At 44.9% G+C, this 17,929-nt stretch overlaps 2 protein-coding genes across 2 annotated transcripts; one reads left to right on the top strand and one right to left on the bottom strand.

Annotated features, from left to right (window-relative positions):
* Positions 1–1,212: 1,212 nt before the first annotated feature.
* Positions 1,213–2,155, bottom strand: Spase22-23 (Signal peptidase complex subunit Spase22-23). The gene is made up of 5 exons (XM_065483412.1): positions 1,904–2,155; positions 1,773–1,846; positions 1,621–1,709; positions 1,455–1,558; positions 1,213–1,396 (listed from the first exon to the last, which is right to left on the bottom strand). The coding sequence occupies exons 1-5, from the start codon at positions 2,044–2,046 to the stop codon at positions 1,267–1,269; spliced, it is 540 nt and encodes a 179-aa protein (XP_065339484.1). The 5' UTR covers positions 2,047–2,155; the 3' UTR covers positions 1,213–1,266.
* A 578-nt stretch (positions 2,156–2,733) lies between these two features.
* Positions 2,734–17,669, top strand: RpII215 (RNA polymerase II subunit RpII215). The gene is made up of 16 exons (XM_065476528.1): positions 2,734–2,874; positions 3,244–3,376; positions 3,430–3,566; positions 3,623–3,790; positions 3,848–4,007; positions 6,150–6,663; positions 7,499–7,913; positions 8,972–9,200; positions 9,261–9,763; positions 10,145–10,723; positions 11,464–11,769; positions 11,829–12,098; positions 12,154–12,921; positions 12,976–13,257; positions 13,318–13,783; positions 15,311–17,669. Exons 1-16 carry the CDS (start codon positions 2,791–2,793, stop codon positions 16,012–16,014), a joined length of 5,718 nt encoding a protein of 1,905 aa, XP_065332600.1. The 5' UTR covers positions 2,734–2,790; the 3' UTR covers positions 16,015–17,669.
* Positions 17,670–17,929: the final 260 nt, after the last annotated feature.

Raw genomic sequence — 17,929 nt, 5'->3', positions numbered from 1 at the left:
AATGGACATTTAGAGTCTTGGTGTCGTTTCTAATTTTTTTTTCGCTAGGAGACACAATTTTGGACTCTAATTTACCAATTTCTTGCACAGATAATGCATGAAAATAGTTTTTTCCATTTTTCCCACGTGAAAATCGAAAATTTGCTGCCAGACTGGTCAATATTTCCTCCTAAAATTTTTAATTTCTGCCTCACTTTCCCCTAAAATTTCTCAAGTCAATGTGAAGAGATTAATTAGAAAATTATTGATAACGGAGGTGCCCTGGAAAAAATTGCAGTGAATGACATTTACATACGGAATTAAGAAGTTTTTCCTCGCATTCTAAAATATTGAGCCAAAATTAAAAATATGCCTACTTCACAGATGCTAAAAGTTTGCGATTTTTCAGATAATAATAAATTTTACCTGGAATCAACAAGTTGCCCATGGTGAAGAACTTCGTGAGGCTACGATAAATCAGGTTAAATATTTTAAAAAAATCTGGCAACCCTATTACATAATAAAAATTTTGAAAGTCGGAAATAGCTAAAATTTTGCGCATACAAGTAGAAAAACATGACTAACATTTTTTGATTACCTTTTTATAAACCTTTAAGAAATTCGAAGTCAAAGTTAAATTAAAAACAGGTTGAGAACCCTGGAAAAAATGAGATTTTTGTTTAAAAGGGTAATTTGTACCCAAATTCGATTGAAAACAATGAATTTTCTCTATTCAAGGCCATGTTTGGGGGCTGAGACCAACCCCCTGCCCTTCTGGAGCTGGAATTTAGGAGTCTTGTTCCGAGCTGAGCATTTTTGATGCTGTTTCAATTTCCTTTTCGCCTTGGGAAACTCAATTCTGGACTCAGGGTAGTCAGGGTTGCATTTTCTTACCACCTGGTGTTTTAACACTCAATTTTTTTCCAATTTCCTGTGCAAAAAATAATTTTATCCATTTTATTAAGGTGAAAATAAAAAAAATTACGGTCAAACTGGTCATAATTTCTTCTTAGAATTGCCATTTTCTGCCTTAAAATTCTCTTGAACAATTTCATCAGCAAAATAATGAGGAAATAATTGAAAACTGAGGTGCAAAAGGGGGTAGAAGCCGAAATATAATTTTTTATCAGCCAGTTTTATAGAAAATTACTCACTAAAAGATTTAATTGTTTAAATTTACTATTTTTAAGTCTTCCAACTTGGTCTCGAGTGTAGCACAAATGAAAATTTCCGTTTATGAACAGAAACAGACTTTTAATATTTGAGAAATCGCAATCATTCACGCAATCACATCCGAGTCTTGGCGTACTCGCTGGGAAACTGGAACGAGTGCTGGCCAATGGCGAAAATGTTGGGCAGCAGTCCAGCGTTCGGAATCACATTCCACGACAGAGTCAGCGTCACGTTCTTGTGGCCCCTAAAATTTAAATAAAATAACAATAATCATCATTTTAAAATTAAAAATAATCAAATACTTGAGTCCTTCTCCGTCATCCCAGAAGTAGTATTTGGTGTTGACGTTTTTGAAGTCGAGAATTGCATTCTCGCCTCTCTGAATTATTTTGTCCCACAGCACGACCTAAAAATATTGAAACCATTTATTAAAAATAAATATTTGTATTTATTTCGGTTAAATTCCACCTGGTTCAGCACGTTGTTGGACGTCTTGTACTCCGCCGTGAGGTAGAGGAACAACTGCTTCACATTCCAGTTGAACAGGTGGGTCAAATCTGCATAAAACAAAACAAAAATAAACACCAACACATTTTAAAATGTTTTAAAAAAATTCCCACCGGTTTGGAGATCGAATGTGAGGAATCCAAGGTCGTTCTCCTCCCTAGAAGCACTGTAGTCGGGCACGTTTTTGCTACAATTCAGAATTATTTGATTGTTGTTGAAAAAAGTAGACCAATAAGGCGCTTACACCACGACTTTGACGGTGTTCATGTGCGCCTCCGTTCTGTACTCGACGAACAAAGTGGAGAGAAAACAGCAGAAGGTCAATCCAGCGAGCACGCTGAGCGTGTACGCCAAAATCGCATTCCCTCTCGTCAGTACTGTGTGCATTTTCGCACCAAATTCAGGCTCAGGAGGCTTAGGAAAATATAAAAACACTACGTTTTTTCGATAAATTTGGTTCAGACGGCCGGCTGCTGTTTACGTGCCCCACGTAACATCACTGTTGCCAACTGTAGAATAATAGTTCTGCATGATTAAATAATTGCTTTTAATCTTTCTGTGGTAATATTAGGATGGATGTATAATTTTTGTTGTTATCTGTTTTAAATTAAATAATTTTCAATGGCTTTTAGTTTTATTCCGAATGAAAAGAATTAAAGTGAAGAATTTTGTCTAGTTGGCAGCAAGTCCTGCGCTGGTGAAATTGACGTGTCTGTGTCTGTGAGAGGCGTCTAACAAGCAACAGTAGGGCCCTCTATTGAGCAGTAAAGAAACTTTTTCACTACCGACTCAAGCGGCTCTCCCTCAATTACCCCTCATCTCTTGCTCTTACCACTGCTGTTATACCAACCGAATAATATTTTCAAAACAAAAGTGCTTAAAGTTTTACCGCATAATTTCAAACTATTCGCTTAAATAAATTTATTTTCCATATAAAAACCATAAAAATTAAATTATAAGATGTAAAAATATCAACAATGACGTCAATATTGATGGATGGTAGAAAAGAATTACGTTGCGGAGAAAGTAGTAGGGAGAAAATCAGTTTTGGTTTCCGAAACGCTGTTCTCGACGCTGGCTTCAGTGCCAGGCATGAGATGATGACCGAGCTGGTGCATCCTAAAGATCAAAATGGCGTTTAACTGTAGCGATTCGAAAGCGCCGTTGCGGTCTGTAAAACGAGTGCAGTTCGGTATAATCAGCCCAGATGAAATCGTGAGTAGGCTTATTCGAATTAATATAAGTTGCTCGACCTGTGGAAATTAATATTTCGCCCCCAACCGCCGTATTTTCCGCAAAAATTGGAAGAGTAAAACCCAGTACTGTTCGGCGTCCATGTGCATGTGCATGAACCGTTGGGCATAAATTTTGGATTTTTCGCGATTAGTCGGCGCTCTATGCATAATTTAGGACCTTCAAATCATTATTTGAGTAAGATTTTTCGCGCTGCGGGCGTTTAAAGGGGCGCAAATCACCTTGAATCAGAATTGTTTATATTTTTTACCTGTTTGACTCGAACAGGTTGCGCAATGGCCGCGAGGTCACGGACGCATACGAATTAATCACCCTTTAATTACTTTGCAGCGTCGCATGTCGGTCTCGGAAGGGGGCATCCGCTACCCTGAGACCTATGAGGGGGGCCGGCCCAAAATGGGGGGCCTCATGGACCCCCGGCAGGGCGTCATGGACAGGAATTCCCGCTGCCAAACATGCGCAGGTTGGATTTTTCCGTTGCAAAGAGAAATTTTGTATTAATTTTCGTGAAAATAGGCAACATGACCGAGTGTCCAGGACACTTCGGACACCTCGAGTTGGCCAAGCCGGTGTTCCACGTGGGATTCCTCAAGCAGACCATCAAGATCCTGCGATGCGTCTGCTTTTATTGCTCAAAAATGCTCGTCGGGCCTGTAAGAAATCAGCATCGCCCCCTCTGAAGGTCGTTCATTAACCTTTTTTCCTGCAGAACAACCCGAAAATCAAAGAAGTGGTCTTGAAGACGAAGGGCCAGGCGAGGAAGCGTCTCGGCTTCGTGTACGACCTCTGCAAGGGCAAGAACATCTGCGAGGGCGGCGACGAGATGGACCTGTCCAAAGACCCAGAACGAAATCCAGACGATGCTGGAGGTGCTGGGGTGAGTTCCGAAGGGTCTCTTAAGGTGTAAAAGGTTACATTTTGTTTTTAATTGCAGAAAAAGCAAGGCCACGGTGGTTGCGGCCGCTACCAGCCCAACATTCGGCGCGCTGGCCTCGACCTCACAGCCGAGTGGAAATTCGTCAACGAGGATGCGCAGGAGAAAAAGATCAACCTCTCGGCCGAGAGGGTCCATGAAATTTTCAAAGCCATTTCAGGTTGGCGAATTTTTATTTTTTTAAATTTTAAAAATTGTATTACATGACAAGATGAGATTTTTTGTGTACTTAAAACCAAAAGTGCACCAAAATCCAATTTTTAGAATTTTCCCGGTTAAATCAAACGAAATAAATTGCTTCCAAGGTCCAGGGTGTGAAAAATTGTGGAAATTTAATAGGGTGAAGATAAAAAATTGTTATTTTGAGTTTTGAAAGCTGTTTTTTAATTTTTTAAAAATTGCATGTTTCCGAGCTGGATCTGTGCTTGGCCCCATTAAAATTCACCTGTTCGCATTAGCGCCAAAAACTGCCTGAATCCAGAAAACGGATTAAATTCCCAGCTTTTTCCTGTGAAAATCTTTCTCAAATTTCAAATTCGGACAAAATGTCAGAAGCTAAAAAGAGAAATCGGCAGTTATATCATGCTCTCGCGGGAGACGCTTCGGTCATGACGTCATGATGGCGAGCGCTGATTGGTTGCTGGTCACGCCCACTTTTTCACTAACAACACAACATGAAAAATTCTTGGTAGCATTGAAATTCCGCAGAGCTCGACAAACAAAATCAAATTTTGTTGCTTTTTTCTTGCAAGAATTAAGCAACAATCTATTCCACAATGAGAATTTTGGTGTTTATTGAGCGTTGCGCAATATCAATGCACGTTACGAAAGCTGCAAAGGTGATGCTTTGTTGCTGTGTTGAGAAGAAAAAGTAGGCGTGACGCGTGACCAGCAACCAATCAGCGCCCGCGTCCTGCGTCGCATTTCGGAACCATCTCGTGAATCTCGCGCGCGAGAGAGCATGAGAACAAAAAAAAAATAAATTCAAGGAATGAAAATCATAGAAATTATAAAAAAATCTGAGATGTTTTCTCGAAAAACTTAATATTTAGTCGAATTTTGTTCGAAAATGGTATATTTGAGAAAAATTGGTTCAATGAGGAAAAACTGGAAATTTAATCAGTTTTTTTTTAATTTAAGCAATTTTTGACGCGACTATCAACTGGTGAATTTAAATGAGGCCGAACATAAACCCCTTTCTAAAATCTGCAATTTTAGAAAAAAATAAATAACTTTCAAGCCTCAAAAGTACAATTTTTATCATCTCACTATTAAATTTTCCTAATTTTTTCTCAACCGGGAATTAAACAATTCATATATTTTGCTAAAAAAAAAGATGGCTTAACCGGTTAAATTCTAAAAAATATATTTTGGGGCCAAAAAATTGGCTTCTTTTTTCATGTTAAATCATTTTCTAAATTTTAAAAAAAACACGATCAGTCCAATTTAATTGCACTCTCAAATTTCTCTCGCCAGGGATTTTTTTTGCATCCTGAAACATGAGATACCCTGAAATATGCGTAAATTGGCCCTGATTTAGAGCAGATCAAGTCTTTTTAATATAATTTGGTTCAATGAGGGGACGCGGTTTAAATTAAAATAAAACCAACTTCGCGAAGCTGAAACAAACAGATAAAAATTAAATTAAATTTTTCTATGGGCGCGATAAATCTGAAAATCGGTTTCCAGCCTGGCGGCAATTCTGCGAGTGTGATGAGGTCGATTCAGTGGTCTCCGTTAAGAAAAATTTGCGAAATTTGGATTTCCTAAGTGCAAAAATCGCACTGTTCAAAGTTTAAAATTATTTTCATCTAGGATTTTGATCAGATCGGCTCCTGCTTGGTCTTAAAATTATTCTAGATAAATCCAGCGTTGACTGAGAAGCCATTTTTTTGAATTATTAATAGAAAAATTTCTTAAAAAAATTCATAAAAATTATATAAATGGTCTGCATTTAGAAAACCGTACACGGGCGAACGCGCCTCGTGGAGGGGCGCCGATTTGTGACTGATTTTGTGCCGTCCGGCCCATAGGGTCCCGCCTGGGCCCCAAAAATACACAAATTGCGTTTTTTGACTCAAATATTCTATTTGCATGAATTTTCCCAGATTTAACATATACTAGAGGAAGAGATTGGGGGTTAGCTCTCATCCCCTGCCTCCGGGGGTGACTCTGTTGATTGGCTAAAATTTATTTTTCTCTTTGGCATCGACTCACATGTTTTTCGCCATCACCAATTAAAATCTGGACTTAATTTTGCTCGAAGTAGCACCTTTTTTCAACAAAATCATTTTTTTTGCAGACGAAGAGTGCTTCATCATGGGGATGGACCCGAAATTCGCGCGTCCAGACTGGATGATCCTGACGGTGTTGCCGGTGCCGCCGCTGGCGGTGCGTCCGGCCGTGGTGATGTACGGCTCGGCGCGCAACCAGGACGATTTGACGCACAAACTGGCCGACATCATCAAGTCGAACAACGAGCTGGCCCGCAACGAGCAGGCGGGCGCCGCGGCGCACGTGCTCTACGAGAACACCAAGATGCTGCAGTTCCACGTGGCCACGCTGATCGACAACGACATGCCGGGCATGCCGAGGGCCATGCAGAAGTCGGGCAAGCCGCTGAAAGCCATCAAGGCGCGTCTCAAGGGCAAGGAAGGCCGCATCAGAGGAAATCTCATGGGAAAGCGTGTCGACTTCTCCGCGCGAACGGTCATCACGCCTGACCCCAACTTGCACATCGACCAGGTCGGCGTCCCCAGGTCCATCGCCCAGAATCTGACTTTTCCCGAGATTGTCACACCCTTCAATCTCGAACAGTGAGTTGATTTTTTGTTTAATTTTGAGGTCCATTGGATGGGGTTTTATTTTTGTAAGGTGAAATTCCAGGTTTCAAGCTTGGAAAAGGGGCGTTCCCTATCATTTCAGTTTCTAAAATCTCAAAAAATCAAATTTTAATCTGTAACTTATGACTGAGTTGAGCTATCGCCCTGAAATAATCACTGCGTAACTAAAATTTTGATCCTGAACAACTTTCCCATTTACGAAAAATTCGCAGGTTGAAGGTCAAGGTCACCTTTTGTGACCTCTTTTCGAAAATTCAAAACTAAGGGATGATAGCCCCCTCAGATTTTGTCGGTGTTCAGGGCTGAAATGTAGCCCATGAAATTCTGCACACGCACACCAAGTTTCAAAGGTGCAGTCGCGTTAGTTGAGCTGCAATTTGAATTTTAAAATTAAAAAACCTCGACCGCGCATGCGCAGTTCGCTTCTCGTTCGTCAAGCATGTTTTTTGCATTTCTCTTGTTTAGATATACCAAGAGGGCCTACGGGAGACCTAATTAGGTCAAAATCGACCTTCAGAGTCTGTACCTGACTTAACCCTGAGAAGACGAATTTTGAAAATTTCAACTTTAATCAAACTTTGTGTCTATTTTTAAGTTTTCACTGCTGCAAAGCTAAAATTAAATGCCAAAACTGTCAAATTACAATCCTGAAACCGTTCATTTAAATAATAGTGGTATTTTAAATTTTAAAATCTGTAATTTATGAAAAAATCCTGTCCAATATACTTCCAAATCTGCTTAGAACTGCTCAGAAAGAATTAATATCTGTTCAATAAAATTCTAAACTGTTAAAATTCTCATTTTTCAGCATGCAAGAGTTGGTGCGTCGCGGCAACTCTCAATACCCAGGTGCCAAATACATCGTGCGCGACAACGGCGAGCGCATCGACTTGCGTTACCACCCAAAGCCGTCCGACTTGCACTTGCAGTGCGGCTACCGCGTGGAGCGGCACATCCGCGACGGCGACCTGGTCATCTTCAACCGTCAGCCGACGCTGCACAAGATGAGTATGATGGGCCACAGGGTGAAGGTGCTGCCCTGGTCCACCTTCCGCATGAACCTGTCCGTCACGTCGCCCTACAACGCCGATTTCGACGGCGATGAAATGAACTTGCACGTGCCCCAGTCGATGGAGACGCGTGCCGAGGTCGAGAACATTCACGTCACGCCCAGACAGATCATCACGCCGCAGGCCAACAAGCCCGTCATGGGCATCGTGCAGGTTAGGAAATTATTATTTAATCTAAGACCCCATCAAAGCGGTGAAACTGACCAAAAAAATTAAATTTAAGCGACGGCGCCAGCAAAACCGCAAATATTTCCTTAGGTTGTGTGACCTGAGGAAGGTCAAGGGTGAAAAATCGTTGCTCAGTAGCGCCAAATGGACTTGAAAGTGGTGGAAAATCATCAAAATCCGTTCTGCGGCGCAAATTTCAGGTCGGGGTACCCTGAAAAAGGTCGTTAGGGTACACCAAGTAAGAGTCCAGTCAAAGGTCTGTCCAATGAGGGTTTGTGGTTAATGATCGGACGAACGGTCGAATTTAAATAAAAATAATACCATTTTTCACCCTTTCACGTCGCAGACAAAAAATCTTAAAAAAATTATTTTTATTTTTCTACTGGCGCGAAAAATCTGATAATTGGTTTCCAGACCAGCGGCGATTCTTCATTTGTGGTGGAGTCGAGTTTATTTTTCTCCGTTAGGAAAAATTGCGAATTTTGAATTTTGCAAGTTGCAATAATTACGTTTTTTCGTTTTTTTTTTTTTTTTAAGTTTAAAATTTTCTCCCAATTGTGATCTCATTTGGATTGGCTCGTATTTGAGTCTTTAAATGATTCCAGATAAATTTCGCGGCGACTGAGTAGCAATTTTTCGAATTTTGGTCATGGACCGGCAGGAGTAAATAAAAATTTCGACTTTTTCGAGAAATGAGCCTTAAAAAAATCATTAAAATTAATAAAATTGTCCCATTTTGGAAAACAAAACACGGGCGAATGCGCCCTATCAAGGGGCGTCGATTGGTGACAAAATCGGTGCCGTCCGGCCCAAAGGGCCCCGTCTGGGCCCCGTAAACGAAAGTTTGAAATGTCACAAATCGCGTTTTTTTCTAATTTAAAAATTAATAACTTGGCTTCTCTGGTTTGTAGAGCAAAAACCAATCTCAATAAGACTCGCCAGAAAATTCTGCATCTTTCAGGCCCAAATGGCGGTGGCTCCCGGCTCCTTTTTTATTTTTTTAACTCTTCACAGTATTTAATTTGAACTTTTCTGTTTTTCAGGACACTCTGACGGCCGTGCGGAAGATGACGCGGCGCGACGTGTTCATTGAGAAAGACCAGATGATGAATCTGCTGCTCTTCTTGCCCATTTGGGACGGCAAAGTGCCGCAGCCCGCCATTTTGAAGCCAAAGCCGCTGTGGACGGGCAAGCAGCTCTTCTCACTCATCATCCCTGGCAACGTCAACATGATCAGGACCCACTCAACGCATCCTGACGACGAAAACGCAGGTATGAATCACATCTTAAATCGTGTAATTTAAATAAATCTAAATTTCAATTTTAATTCAGGTCCGTACAACTGGATTTCTCCTGGCGACACAAAAGTTATGGTGGAGCACGGCGAGCTGATCATGGGCATCCTCTGTAAGAAGTCTCTCGGAGCCTCCGCCGGCTCCCTTTTGCACATCTGCATGTTGGAGCTGGGCCACGAGGAGTGCGGCCGCTTCTACGGCAACATTCAGACGGTGGTGAACAACTGGTTGCTGCTCGAGGGCCACTCGATCGGCATTGGCGACACGATTGCCGATCCGCAGACCTACACTGAGATCCAGAAGGCCATCAAGAAGGCCAAGGAAGACGTGATTGGCGTCATCCAGAAGGCGCACAACATGGAGCTCGAGCCCACGCCCGGCAACACGCTCCGGCAGACCTTTGAGAACCAGGTCAACCGCATTTTGAACGACGCTCGTGACAAGACTGGTGGCTCGGCCAAAAAGTCGCTTACAGAGTACAACAACCTCAAGGCTATGGTCGTCGCTGGCTCCAAGGGATCCAACATTAACATTTCGCAGGTCAGTGATGATTTTTTTAATCTACAAAAATTAAAATAAGTGTTTCAACACGAATTATTATTTAAAAAATATTAAATGCTATTATTTTGCCTTATTTTACTCAAAAATTACAATTTAAAGTGACGAGTTTTCAATAATTCCTCTAGCAGTGTTGATTAATTTATTTATATGATTCAGTAAATAAATTAATTTATTATTCCTGGTGTTTTTCATAATTTATTTCTTTTAAATTGGACAAAAAATAAAAAAAGGGAAGTTTCCTTCGACTTAGTTTTGGTTATTTAAAAATACTAGATCATTTGGCCGATTTTTTGTGTGTGTGAAACAAGAAATATCCTTTTTTGAAGTTTGAAATAATTAAATATAAATGATCAATTCCAGGTTATTGCTTGCGTGGGTCAGCAGAACGTGGAGGGCAAGCGAATTCCGTTTGGCTTCCGCAAACGAACGCTGCCCCACTTCATCAAGGACGATTACGGCCCCGAGTCGAGGGGCTTCGTGGAGAATTCGTACCTAGCCGGTTTAACACCGTCCGAATTCTACTTCCACGCCATGGGCGGTCGCGAGGGTCTGATCGACACTGCGGTGAAGACGGCCGAGACGGGCTACATCCAGCGTCGTCTGATCAAGGCCATGGAGTCGGTGATGGTGCACTACGACGGCACCGTCCGCAACTCGGTCGGCCAGCTGATCCAGCTGCGTTACGGCGAGGACGGCCTGTGCGGCGAGACGGTCGAGTTCCAGACGCTGCCCACCATCAAACTGTCGAACGACGAGTTCGAACGCAACTACCGCTTCGACCCCAGCAACGAGCGCTACCTGCGCCGCGTCTTCTCCGAGGAGGTGGTCAAGGAGCTCATGGGCTCCGGCGAGGTCATCTCGAACCTCGAGAAGGAGTGGGACCTGCTCAAGAAGGACCGCGAGAGCATGCGCGAGACCTTCCCTAGCGGCGATGACAAGGTATTATTATTAAAATTCATGTTTTCGTGTCTTTTGCGCAGTTTTATTCTAAATTGCAGCTCTCAAGTAAAAGTGAAAATTCGCCCCGTCCACTTTTATTTTACCTTCTGCATCGCTCGCATGAGTCAGCTGACCGGAGTGAAGTTAGCTCTAGGCGGATAATACTAGAGAGGTCTACCAAATGGAGCTAGCTTCAGTCCAAACCTCGTGTTAGTGATGCAGAGGGATAATCAAAATTATTGTGGGGTAACGATCGGGCAATTTTACGCGGCACCAACGGTATTTTTGTGCTTCGGACTCTTTTATTGCTCTGGAAAAATTTTAACCATCATAATTAAATATTTTTCTGAGCCTACAATTAATATTTGTCTCAACAAGAGTACGGGAAAATAAAAATACATAAGTTAATTAAATTTCTTGCAAATTTCAGAGAAGAAATATCGCTAAAATCAGTCTCAATTTTTGCTTCAAAAAATTACAGTCCAAAAATTCATGCTTCTTCCCTTTAAATCGGTCGATTTTCCGGAGAAAACTGGCAACAGCCCTGAGAAAATCTGAATATCTCCCTTAATTAACCTTGCAAATTTAAATAAAAACAACTCGTCATCAAAGTTAGCGAAATATAAAATACTGTGCCTACGGCGGCCATCTTTGCGCCTAAATGCTGAATGACCCTGTTTCCTGTTGATTAATTCGGAATTCTCTACCAACGTTTCCTCACCCAATTTAATTCCTTTCAGGTGGTGTTGCCGTGCAACTTGGAGCGTTTGATTTGGAACGCGCAGAAAATCTTCCACATCAACAAGCGGCTGCCAACGGACCTGTCGCCCTTGTCCGTGATCGATGGTGTGCGCAAACTGTTAAACAATTGCATCATCGTGGCCGGCGAGGACAGGCTTAGCAAACAGGCCAACGAGAACGCGACGCTGCTGTTCCAGTGCCTCGTGCGCTCCATTCTCTGCTCCAAGAATGTCGCAGACAAGTACAGACTCAGCGCCGAGGCCTTTGAGTGGCTCGTCGGCGAAGTCGAGACTAGATTCCAACAGGTGCTTTATTAACTCTAAAGTTTTTGACTGTTTAAATTAAATTTTTATTTCGTTTTCAGGCTCAGTGCCAGCCTGGTGAGATGGTGGGCGCCCTGGCGGCGCAGTCCCTCGGAGAACCCGCCACTCAGATGACATTGAACACTTTCCATTTTGCTGGTGTGTCGTCGAAGAACGTGACACTTGGTGTGCCCAGGCTCAAGGAAATTATCAACATCAGCAAGAAGCCCAAGGCTCCGTCTCTGACTGTCTTCCTCACCGGTGCCGCCGCCAGGGACGCTGAAAAGGCCAAGAACGTCCTCTGCAGACTGGAACATACCACTCTCAGAAAGGTAGATTATTTATTTTTATTTTAAATATTGAAATTTATTAATTATTAAATTCCAGGTGACGGCAAACACGGCCATCTACTACGACCCTGACCCGCAGAACACTGTGATCGCGGAGGACCAGGAGTTTGTCAACATTTACTACGAGATGCCCGACTTTGACCCGACGCGAATCTCGCCGTGGCTGCTGCGTATCGAGCTGGACCGCAAGCGCATGACGGACAAGAAACTGACCATGGAGCAGATCGCGGAGAAGATCAATCTAGGATTCGGCGACGATCTCAACTGCATCTTCAACGACGACAACGCCGAGAAGCTGGTGCTGCGCATCCGCATCATGAACAGCGGCGGCGACGACGGAAAGTTCGACGACGACGAGCAGCAGGCGGACAAAATGGAGGACGACATGTTCCTCCGGTGCATCGAGGCCAACATGCTCTCCGACATGACCTTGCAGGGCATCGAGGCCATCTCCAAGGTGTACATGCACTTGCCGCAGACCGACTCGAAAAAGAAAATCGTGATCACGGACAACGGGCGGTTCAAGGCGATCGCCGAGTGGCTGCTCGAGACGGACGGCACCAGTCTGATGAAGGTGCTGAGCGAGCGGGACGTCGACCCTGTGCGCACCTCCTCCAACGACATTTGCGAAATCTTCTCCGTGCTCGGCATCGAGGCCGTGCGTAAATCCGTAGAGAAGGAAATGAACGCCGTGCTGCAGTTCTACGGCCTCTACGTGAACTACCGGCATTTGGCGCTGCTTTGCGACGTCATGACCGCCAAGGGACATCTCATGGCCATCACTCGTCACGGAATCAACAGACAGGTTGGTTTAATTGATATTTTTTTAATTAGATATATTTATGAAACAAAATTTTAGGACACTGGTGCCTTGATGAGGTGCAGTTTTGAAGAGACAGTTGACGTGCTGATGGACGCTGCGTCGCACGCCGAGCAGGACCCGATGCGCGGTGTCTCTGAGAACATTATCATGGGCCAGCTGCCGCGCATGGGCACCGGCGCCTTTGACTTGCTGCTCGACTCTGACAAGTGCAAGCACGGCATCGAGATCCCGATGCACCTCTCTTCTGGCGTCGTTCTCGGCGCCCCAGCGGGCGGAATCTTCGTCGGCGCTTCCACCCCCAGCAGCATGAGTCCTCACGTGAGTTTTTAATAATTAATTAATTTTAAAATTAACTCTAATAATGAATTTTCTGCACAGATGACGCCGTGGAACCAGGGAACGCCGGCGTACCCGCACGCGTGGTCTCCAGGCCTGGGCAGCGGCATGACGCCCGGCGGGCCGGGCTTTTCTCCTTCGGGCTCGAGCGACGCCTCCGGCCTGAGTCCCGGCTACAGCCCCGCGTGGTCGCCGCAGCCGGGCTCTCCATCCGCCAGCCCGAGCATGAGTCCTTACATTCCGTCGCCGGTGGGCGCGTCGCCAAATTACAGCCCGTCGAGCCCGGCGTACGCTCCAGCGTCGCCGTCGATGACGCCGTCGTCGCCAAACTACTCTCCCACCAGTCCGAGCTACCTGACCAGCCCGTCGTACTCGCCGACGTCGCCGAACTACCCGGCTTCGCCAAATTACAGCCCTTCGAGCCCGGGATTCTCAGTCTCGTCGCCCCGCTACTCGCCCACCAGCCCCTCCTATTCGCCCACGTCGCCATCGTACTCCATGTCGCCAAGTAAGTACCGCACAATTATTTTATTTTAAACAATGCAGGTAAATTTTTGAGGAAATCGCCCTCAAAATTAGCAGTTTTAAATGGAAGGAATTTTACAATTGACGTTTTCACGTAATTTGCCCAAACAAAGACTGGAACTGTCAGATTGATCTCCTTATTGTTTGTGTCTCGGCAAATTGGCCAATCTCTCGCCACGCCCACTTTTATTTCCCTCTGCATCGCGCGCACAAGTGAATTTATAGCTTTAGGAGATGACGACCAGATGATGGAGCTAACTTCACTTTGATCAGCTGACTCTTGCGCGTGATGCAGAGAGACAAAAGTGGGCGGGGCGGGAGATGGGCCAATTTGCTGCGGCACGATTATGGTTAAAATATTAAGCTGGATTGTTCTTTTATAAAAAAAAGGATTTCTGGAGATAAATCGCTAAGCAATTAATTTCCTTTGCTTGAAAAAAGGGGGCGTAACCAGTAAAACTAATAAAATTGTATTTTGGGGCACTCTTAGCCATAGAGAATTCGCAAAGGAATTTTTCAATGGCCTTTTTCATTAAAATTTGCCCAAACAAAGACTGGAACTATCAGATTGATCTCCTAATTGTTTGTGTCTCGGCCAATTGGCCAATCTCTCGCCACGCCCACTTTTATTTCACTCTGCGTCGCGTGCACGAGTGAAGTTAGCTTTATGAGAGGTCAACCAGATGATGGAGCTAACTTCACTCCGAACAGCTGACTTTTGCGCGTGATGCAGAGGGATATCAAAGTGGGCGGGGCGGGAGACGGGCCAATTTTCCACGGCATGAACATGGTCAAAAAATTAAGCTAGATCACTTTATCAAATGAAGTATTTCTGGACGTAAATCATTCTGCAACTAATTTCCTTTGCTCTAAAAAGGGGCGTTGCTGGTAAAATTGACAAAATTGTATTTTGGGGCACTTTTGGCTATAGAGAATTTGCAAAGGAATTTTGCAATGGCCATTTTAAACTAAATTTGCCCAAAGAAAGACTCAAAAGTGTCAAGATCTCCAAATCGTTCGTGTCGCGGCAAATTGGCCCATTTTTCGCCCCGCCCACATTTATTTCGCTCTGCGTCGCGTGCACGAGTGAAGTTAGCTTTATGAGAGGTCGACCAGATGATGAAGCTAACTTCACTCTGACCAGCTGAATTTTTGTACGCGATTCAGAGGGACATTTAAGTGGGTGGGGCGGGGTATGGGCCAATTTTCCGCGGCATGAAGATGGTCAAAAAATGAAGCTGGAATATTGTTCATCAAGTAAATTTATTTTGGAAATAAATTATTCTGAAATTAATTTCTTTTGCTCAAAAAAGGGGGCGTAACCGGTAAAATTCGTCAAAAAATGGGATTTGGTAGCACTTTTGGTTAGAGGTTTATTAAAAAAACTTGATCGATTAGGGCTAACTTTTCAAGTAATACCATAGTTTTAAATAAAAGTAAATCACTATCGATTCACTTTAATTTGGAAAAAAATAAATGTTAACCAAAATAACATAAATTTTTGTTTCAGGCTACTCTCCACAGTCTCCGAACTACTCTCCGCAGTCGCCATCGTACTCCCCGCAATCACCGTCGTACTCTCCGCAGAGCTACTCTGCGACGACGCCGTCGTACTCTCCAAACAGCCCGTCGTACTCGCCGACCTCCCCATCGTACTCTCCGACCTCTCCGTCGTATTCTCCCACCTCTCCGTCGTACAGCCCAAGTTCGCCGTCGTACTCCCCCTCCTCCCCGGCGTTCAACCCAAGCTCGCCGTGCTACACGCCAGCGTCTCCGTCGTATGGCGGCTCCCCGTCGTACTCGCCGTCTAGTCCCAACTACTCGCCGTCGAGTCCGAACACGTTCAGCCAGACGTCTCCAAAGTACTCTCCGTCGTCGCCGTCGTACTCTGTGTCGTCGTACGCGCGCTCGTCGCCGCAGTACTCGCCCAGCAGTCCGCAGTACTCGTCGTCGTCGCCGCAGCACCAGCCGGCGTCCGGCTCTGGCCGCTACGGCGCCCCCGGTGGCGCCAGCCCCAAGTACGCCTCGGCCTCGAGCTCGTACTCTCCGCAGCAGCCGCAGTACTCGCCGTCGAGCACAAAGTACTCGCCGACCAGCCCCACCTTCTCGGCGTCGCCCAAGGACGGCAGCACCAGCGGCCAGGCCAGCTACTCGCCCACCTCCCCCAGCTACAGCCCCACGTCGCCCGCCTACGACCCTGACGACGACATGTAAACACCACGCCCCCCTCTTCAACAATGAAAATATGTATTTAAAAAGACTGAATCAAAAATGGGAGTGAACGACGAGGCGTGTAAATTGTGACTCTCCTCGCCGCAGCACTGTCCTGCTCGGGCCGCTACTCGCCCTTGAGCCCAAGGACGGCAGCACCATCGGCCAGGCCAGACGACATGTAAATACCACGCCCCCTGTTCAACAGTGTAAATACAAAGACTGAATCAATAATGGGAGTGAACGACGAGGCATGTAAATTGTTTCTACTGTAAATTGTGACTCTCCTCGCCGCAGCACCGTCCTGCTCAGTCCTGCTCGGGCTGCTATTCGCCCTTGAGTTCAAAAGACGGCAGCACCAGCGGCCAGGCTACATGTAAACACCACGCCCCCTTTTCAACAGTGTAAATACAAAGACAATCATTAATGGGAGTGAACGACGAGACGTGTAAATTGTGACTCTCCACCACGCAGCACCGTCCCGCTCGGGCCGTTACTCGCCCTTGAGCCGAAGGACGGCAGCACCAGCGGCCAGGCCAGAGGACATGTAAATACCACCCCCCCCTTTCCACAATGAAAATGTGTAAATAAAAAGACTGTGAATCAAAAATGGGAGTGAACGACGGGGCATGTAAATTGTGACTCTCCTCGCCGCTACTCTCGCTTGAGCCCAAAGTCTGCAGCACCAGCGGCCAGGCCCAGGCCAGGCCAGAGGACATGTAAACACCACGCCCCCTTTTCAGCAGTGTAAATACAAACTCATGCATTAACGGGAGTGAACGACGAGGCGTGTAAATTGTTTTTACTGTAAATTGTGACTCCTCGCCGCAGCACCACCCCGTTCGGGCCGATACTTGCCCTCGAGCCCAAGCCCAAGGGCAGCAGCACCAGCGGCCAGGCCAGCTACTCGCCCACCTTTCCAGCTACAGCCCCACGTCGCCCGCCTACGCGCCTACGACCCTGACGACATGTAAATACCACGCCCCCCGCCCCCCTTTTCTACAATGAAAATGTGTATTTAAAAAGACTGTGAATCAATAATGGGAGTGAAGGACAAGGCATGTAAATTGTTTTTACTGTAAATTGTGACTCTCCTCGCCCTTGAGCCCAAAGACGGCAGCACCAGCGGCCAGGCCAGAGGACATGTAAACACCACGCCCCCTTTTCAACAGTGTAAATACAAAGACTGAGTCAATAACGGGAGTGAACGACGAGGCATGAATCTTTTTATTGTTGTGTGACACTTGCATCTAGACTCGTTGCGACACATCGGCAACCTTGCCCTCTCTTGTGTTTTTCTCCTCGCCGCAGCACCGTCCTGCTCAGTCCTGCTCGGGCCGCTATATTCGCTTTTGAGCCCTAAAGACGGCAGCACCAGTGGCCAGGCTAGACGACTTGCAAACACTCGATAAAAAGGACATTGAACTCTGATTAGTCTGATTTAGTCAGGAACGGGAGTGAACGACGAGGAACTATCGATCGTTTTTACTTTAGTGACACTAGCATATTGGTTCGTTACGACGCATCGGCAGCGTTGCCGTTTGTCGTCTCCTGCATTTTTCTTCTCGCTGCTTAAATTTTGCATTTGTAATTCTTCATCTTGAAAACTGAATGTTATCAACGCTCTATTTTAATTTAATAAAGATGTAAATATAAATTGCATTTTTTATTTCAGATCTAAGACACCCACATAAATTTTATGTTATGTAAATAGATTAAATTCCTGAATTTTTGCCATAAATAAGTCAATTGTGTAGAGGAAAAATAAAATTCGCGGGAAAATCAGGACATGCGAGCGGTAAGAGCGCGGTCTGATCATAACTTTTAATTGCTGCAGAGGCGCTTTTGAACATCAATTTACTAATAATACTGCAAGAACGTTTGAATCTCAGCTAATCAGAGCGTTTTTACCCGCTTT

The sequence above is a fragment of the Cloeon dipterum genome, chromosome 1, assembly GCF_949628265.1.
Source record: "Cloeon dipterum chromosome 1, ieCloDipt1.1, whole genome shotgun sequence".
In the NCBI taxonomy this organism is placed as follows: domain Eukaryota; kingdom Metazoa; phylum Arthropoda; class Insecta; order Ephemeroptera; family Baetidae; genus Cloeon; species Cloeon dipterum.
This window is presented reverse-complemented; position numbering and strand designations above follow the sequence as displayed.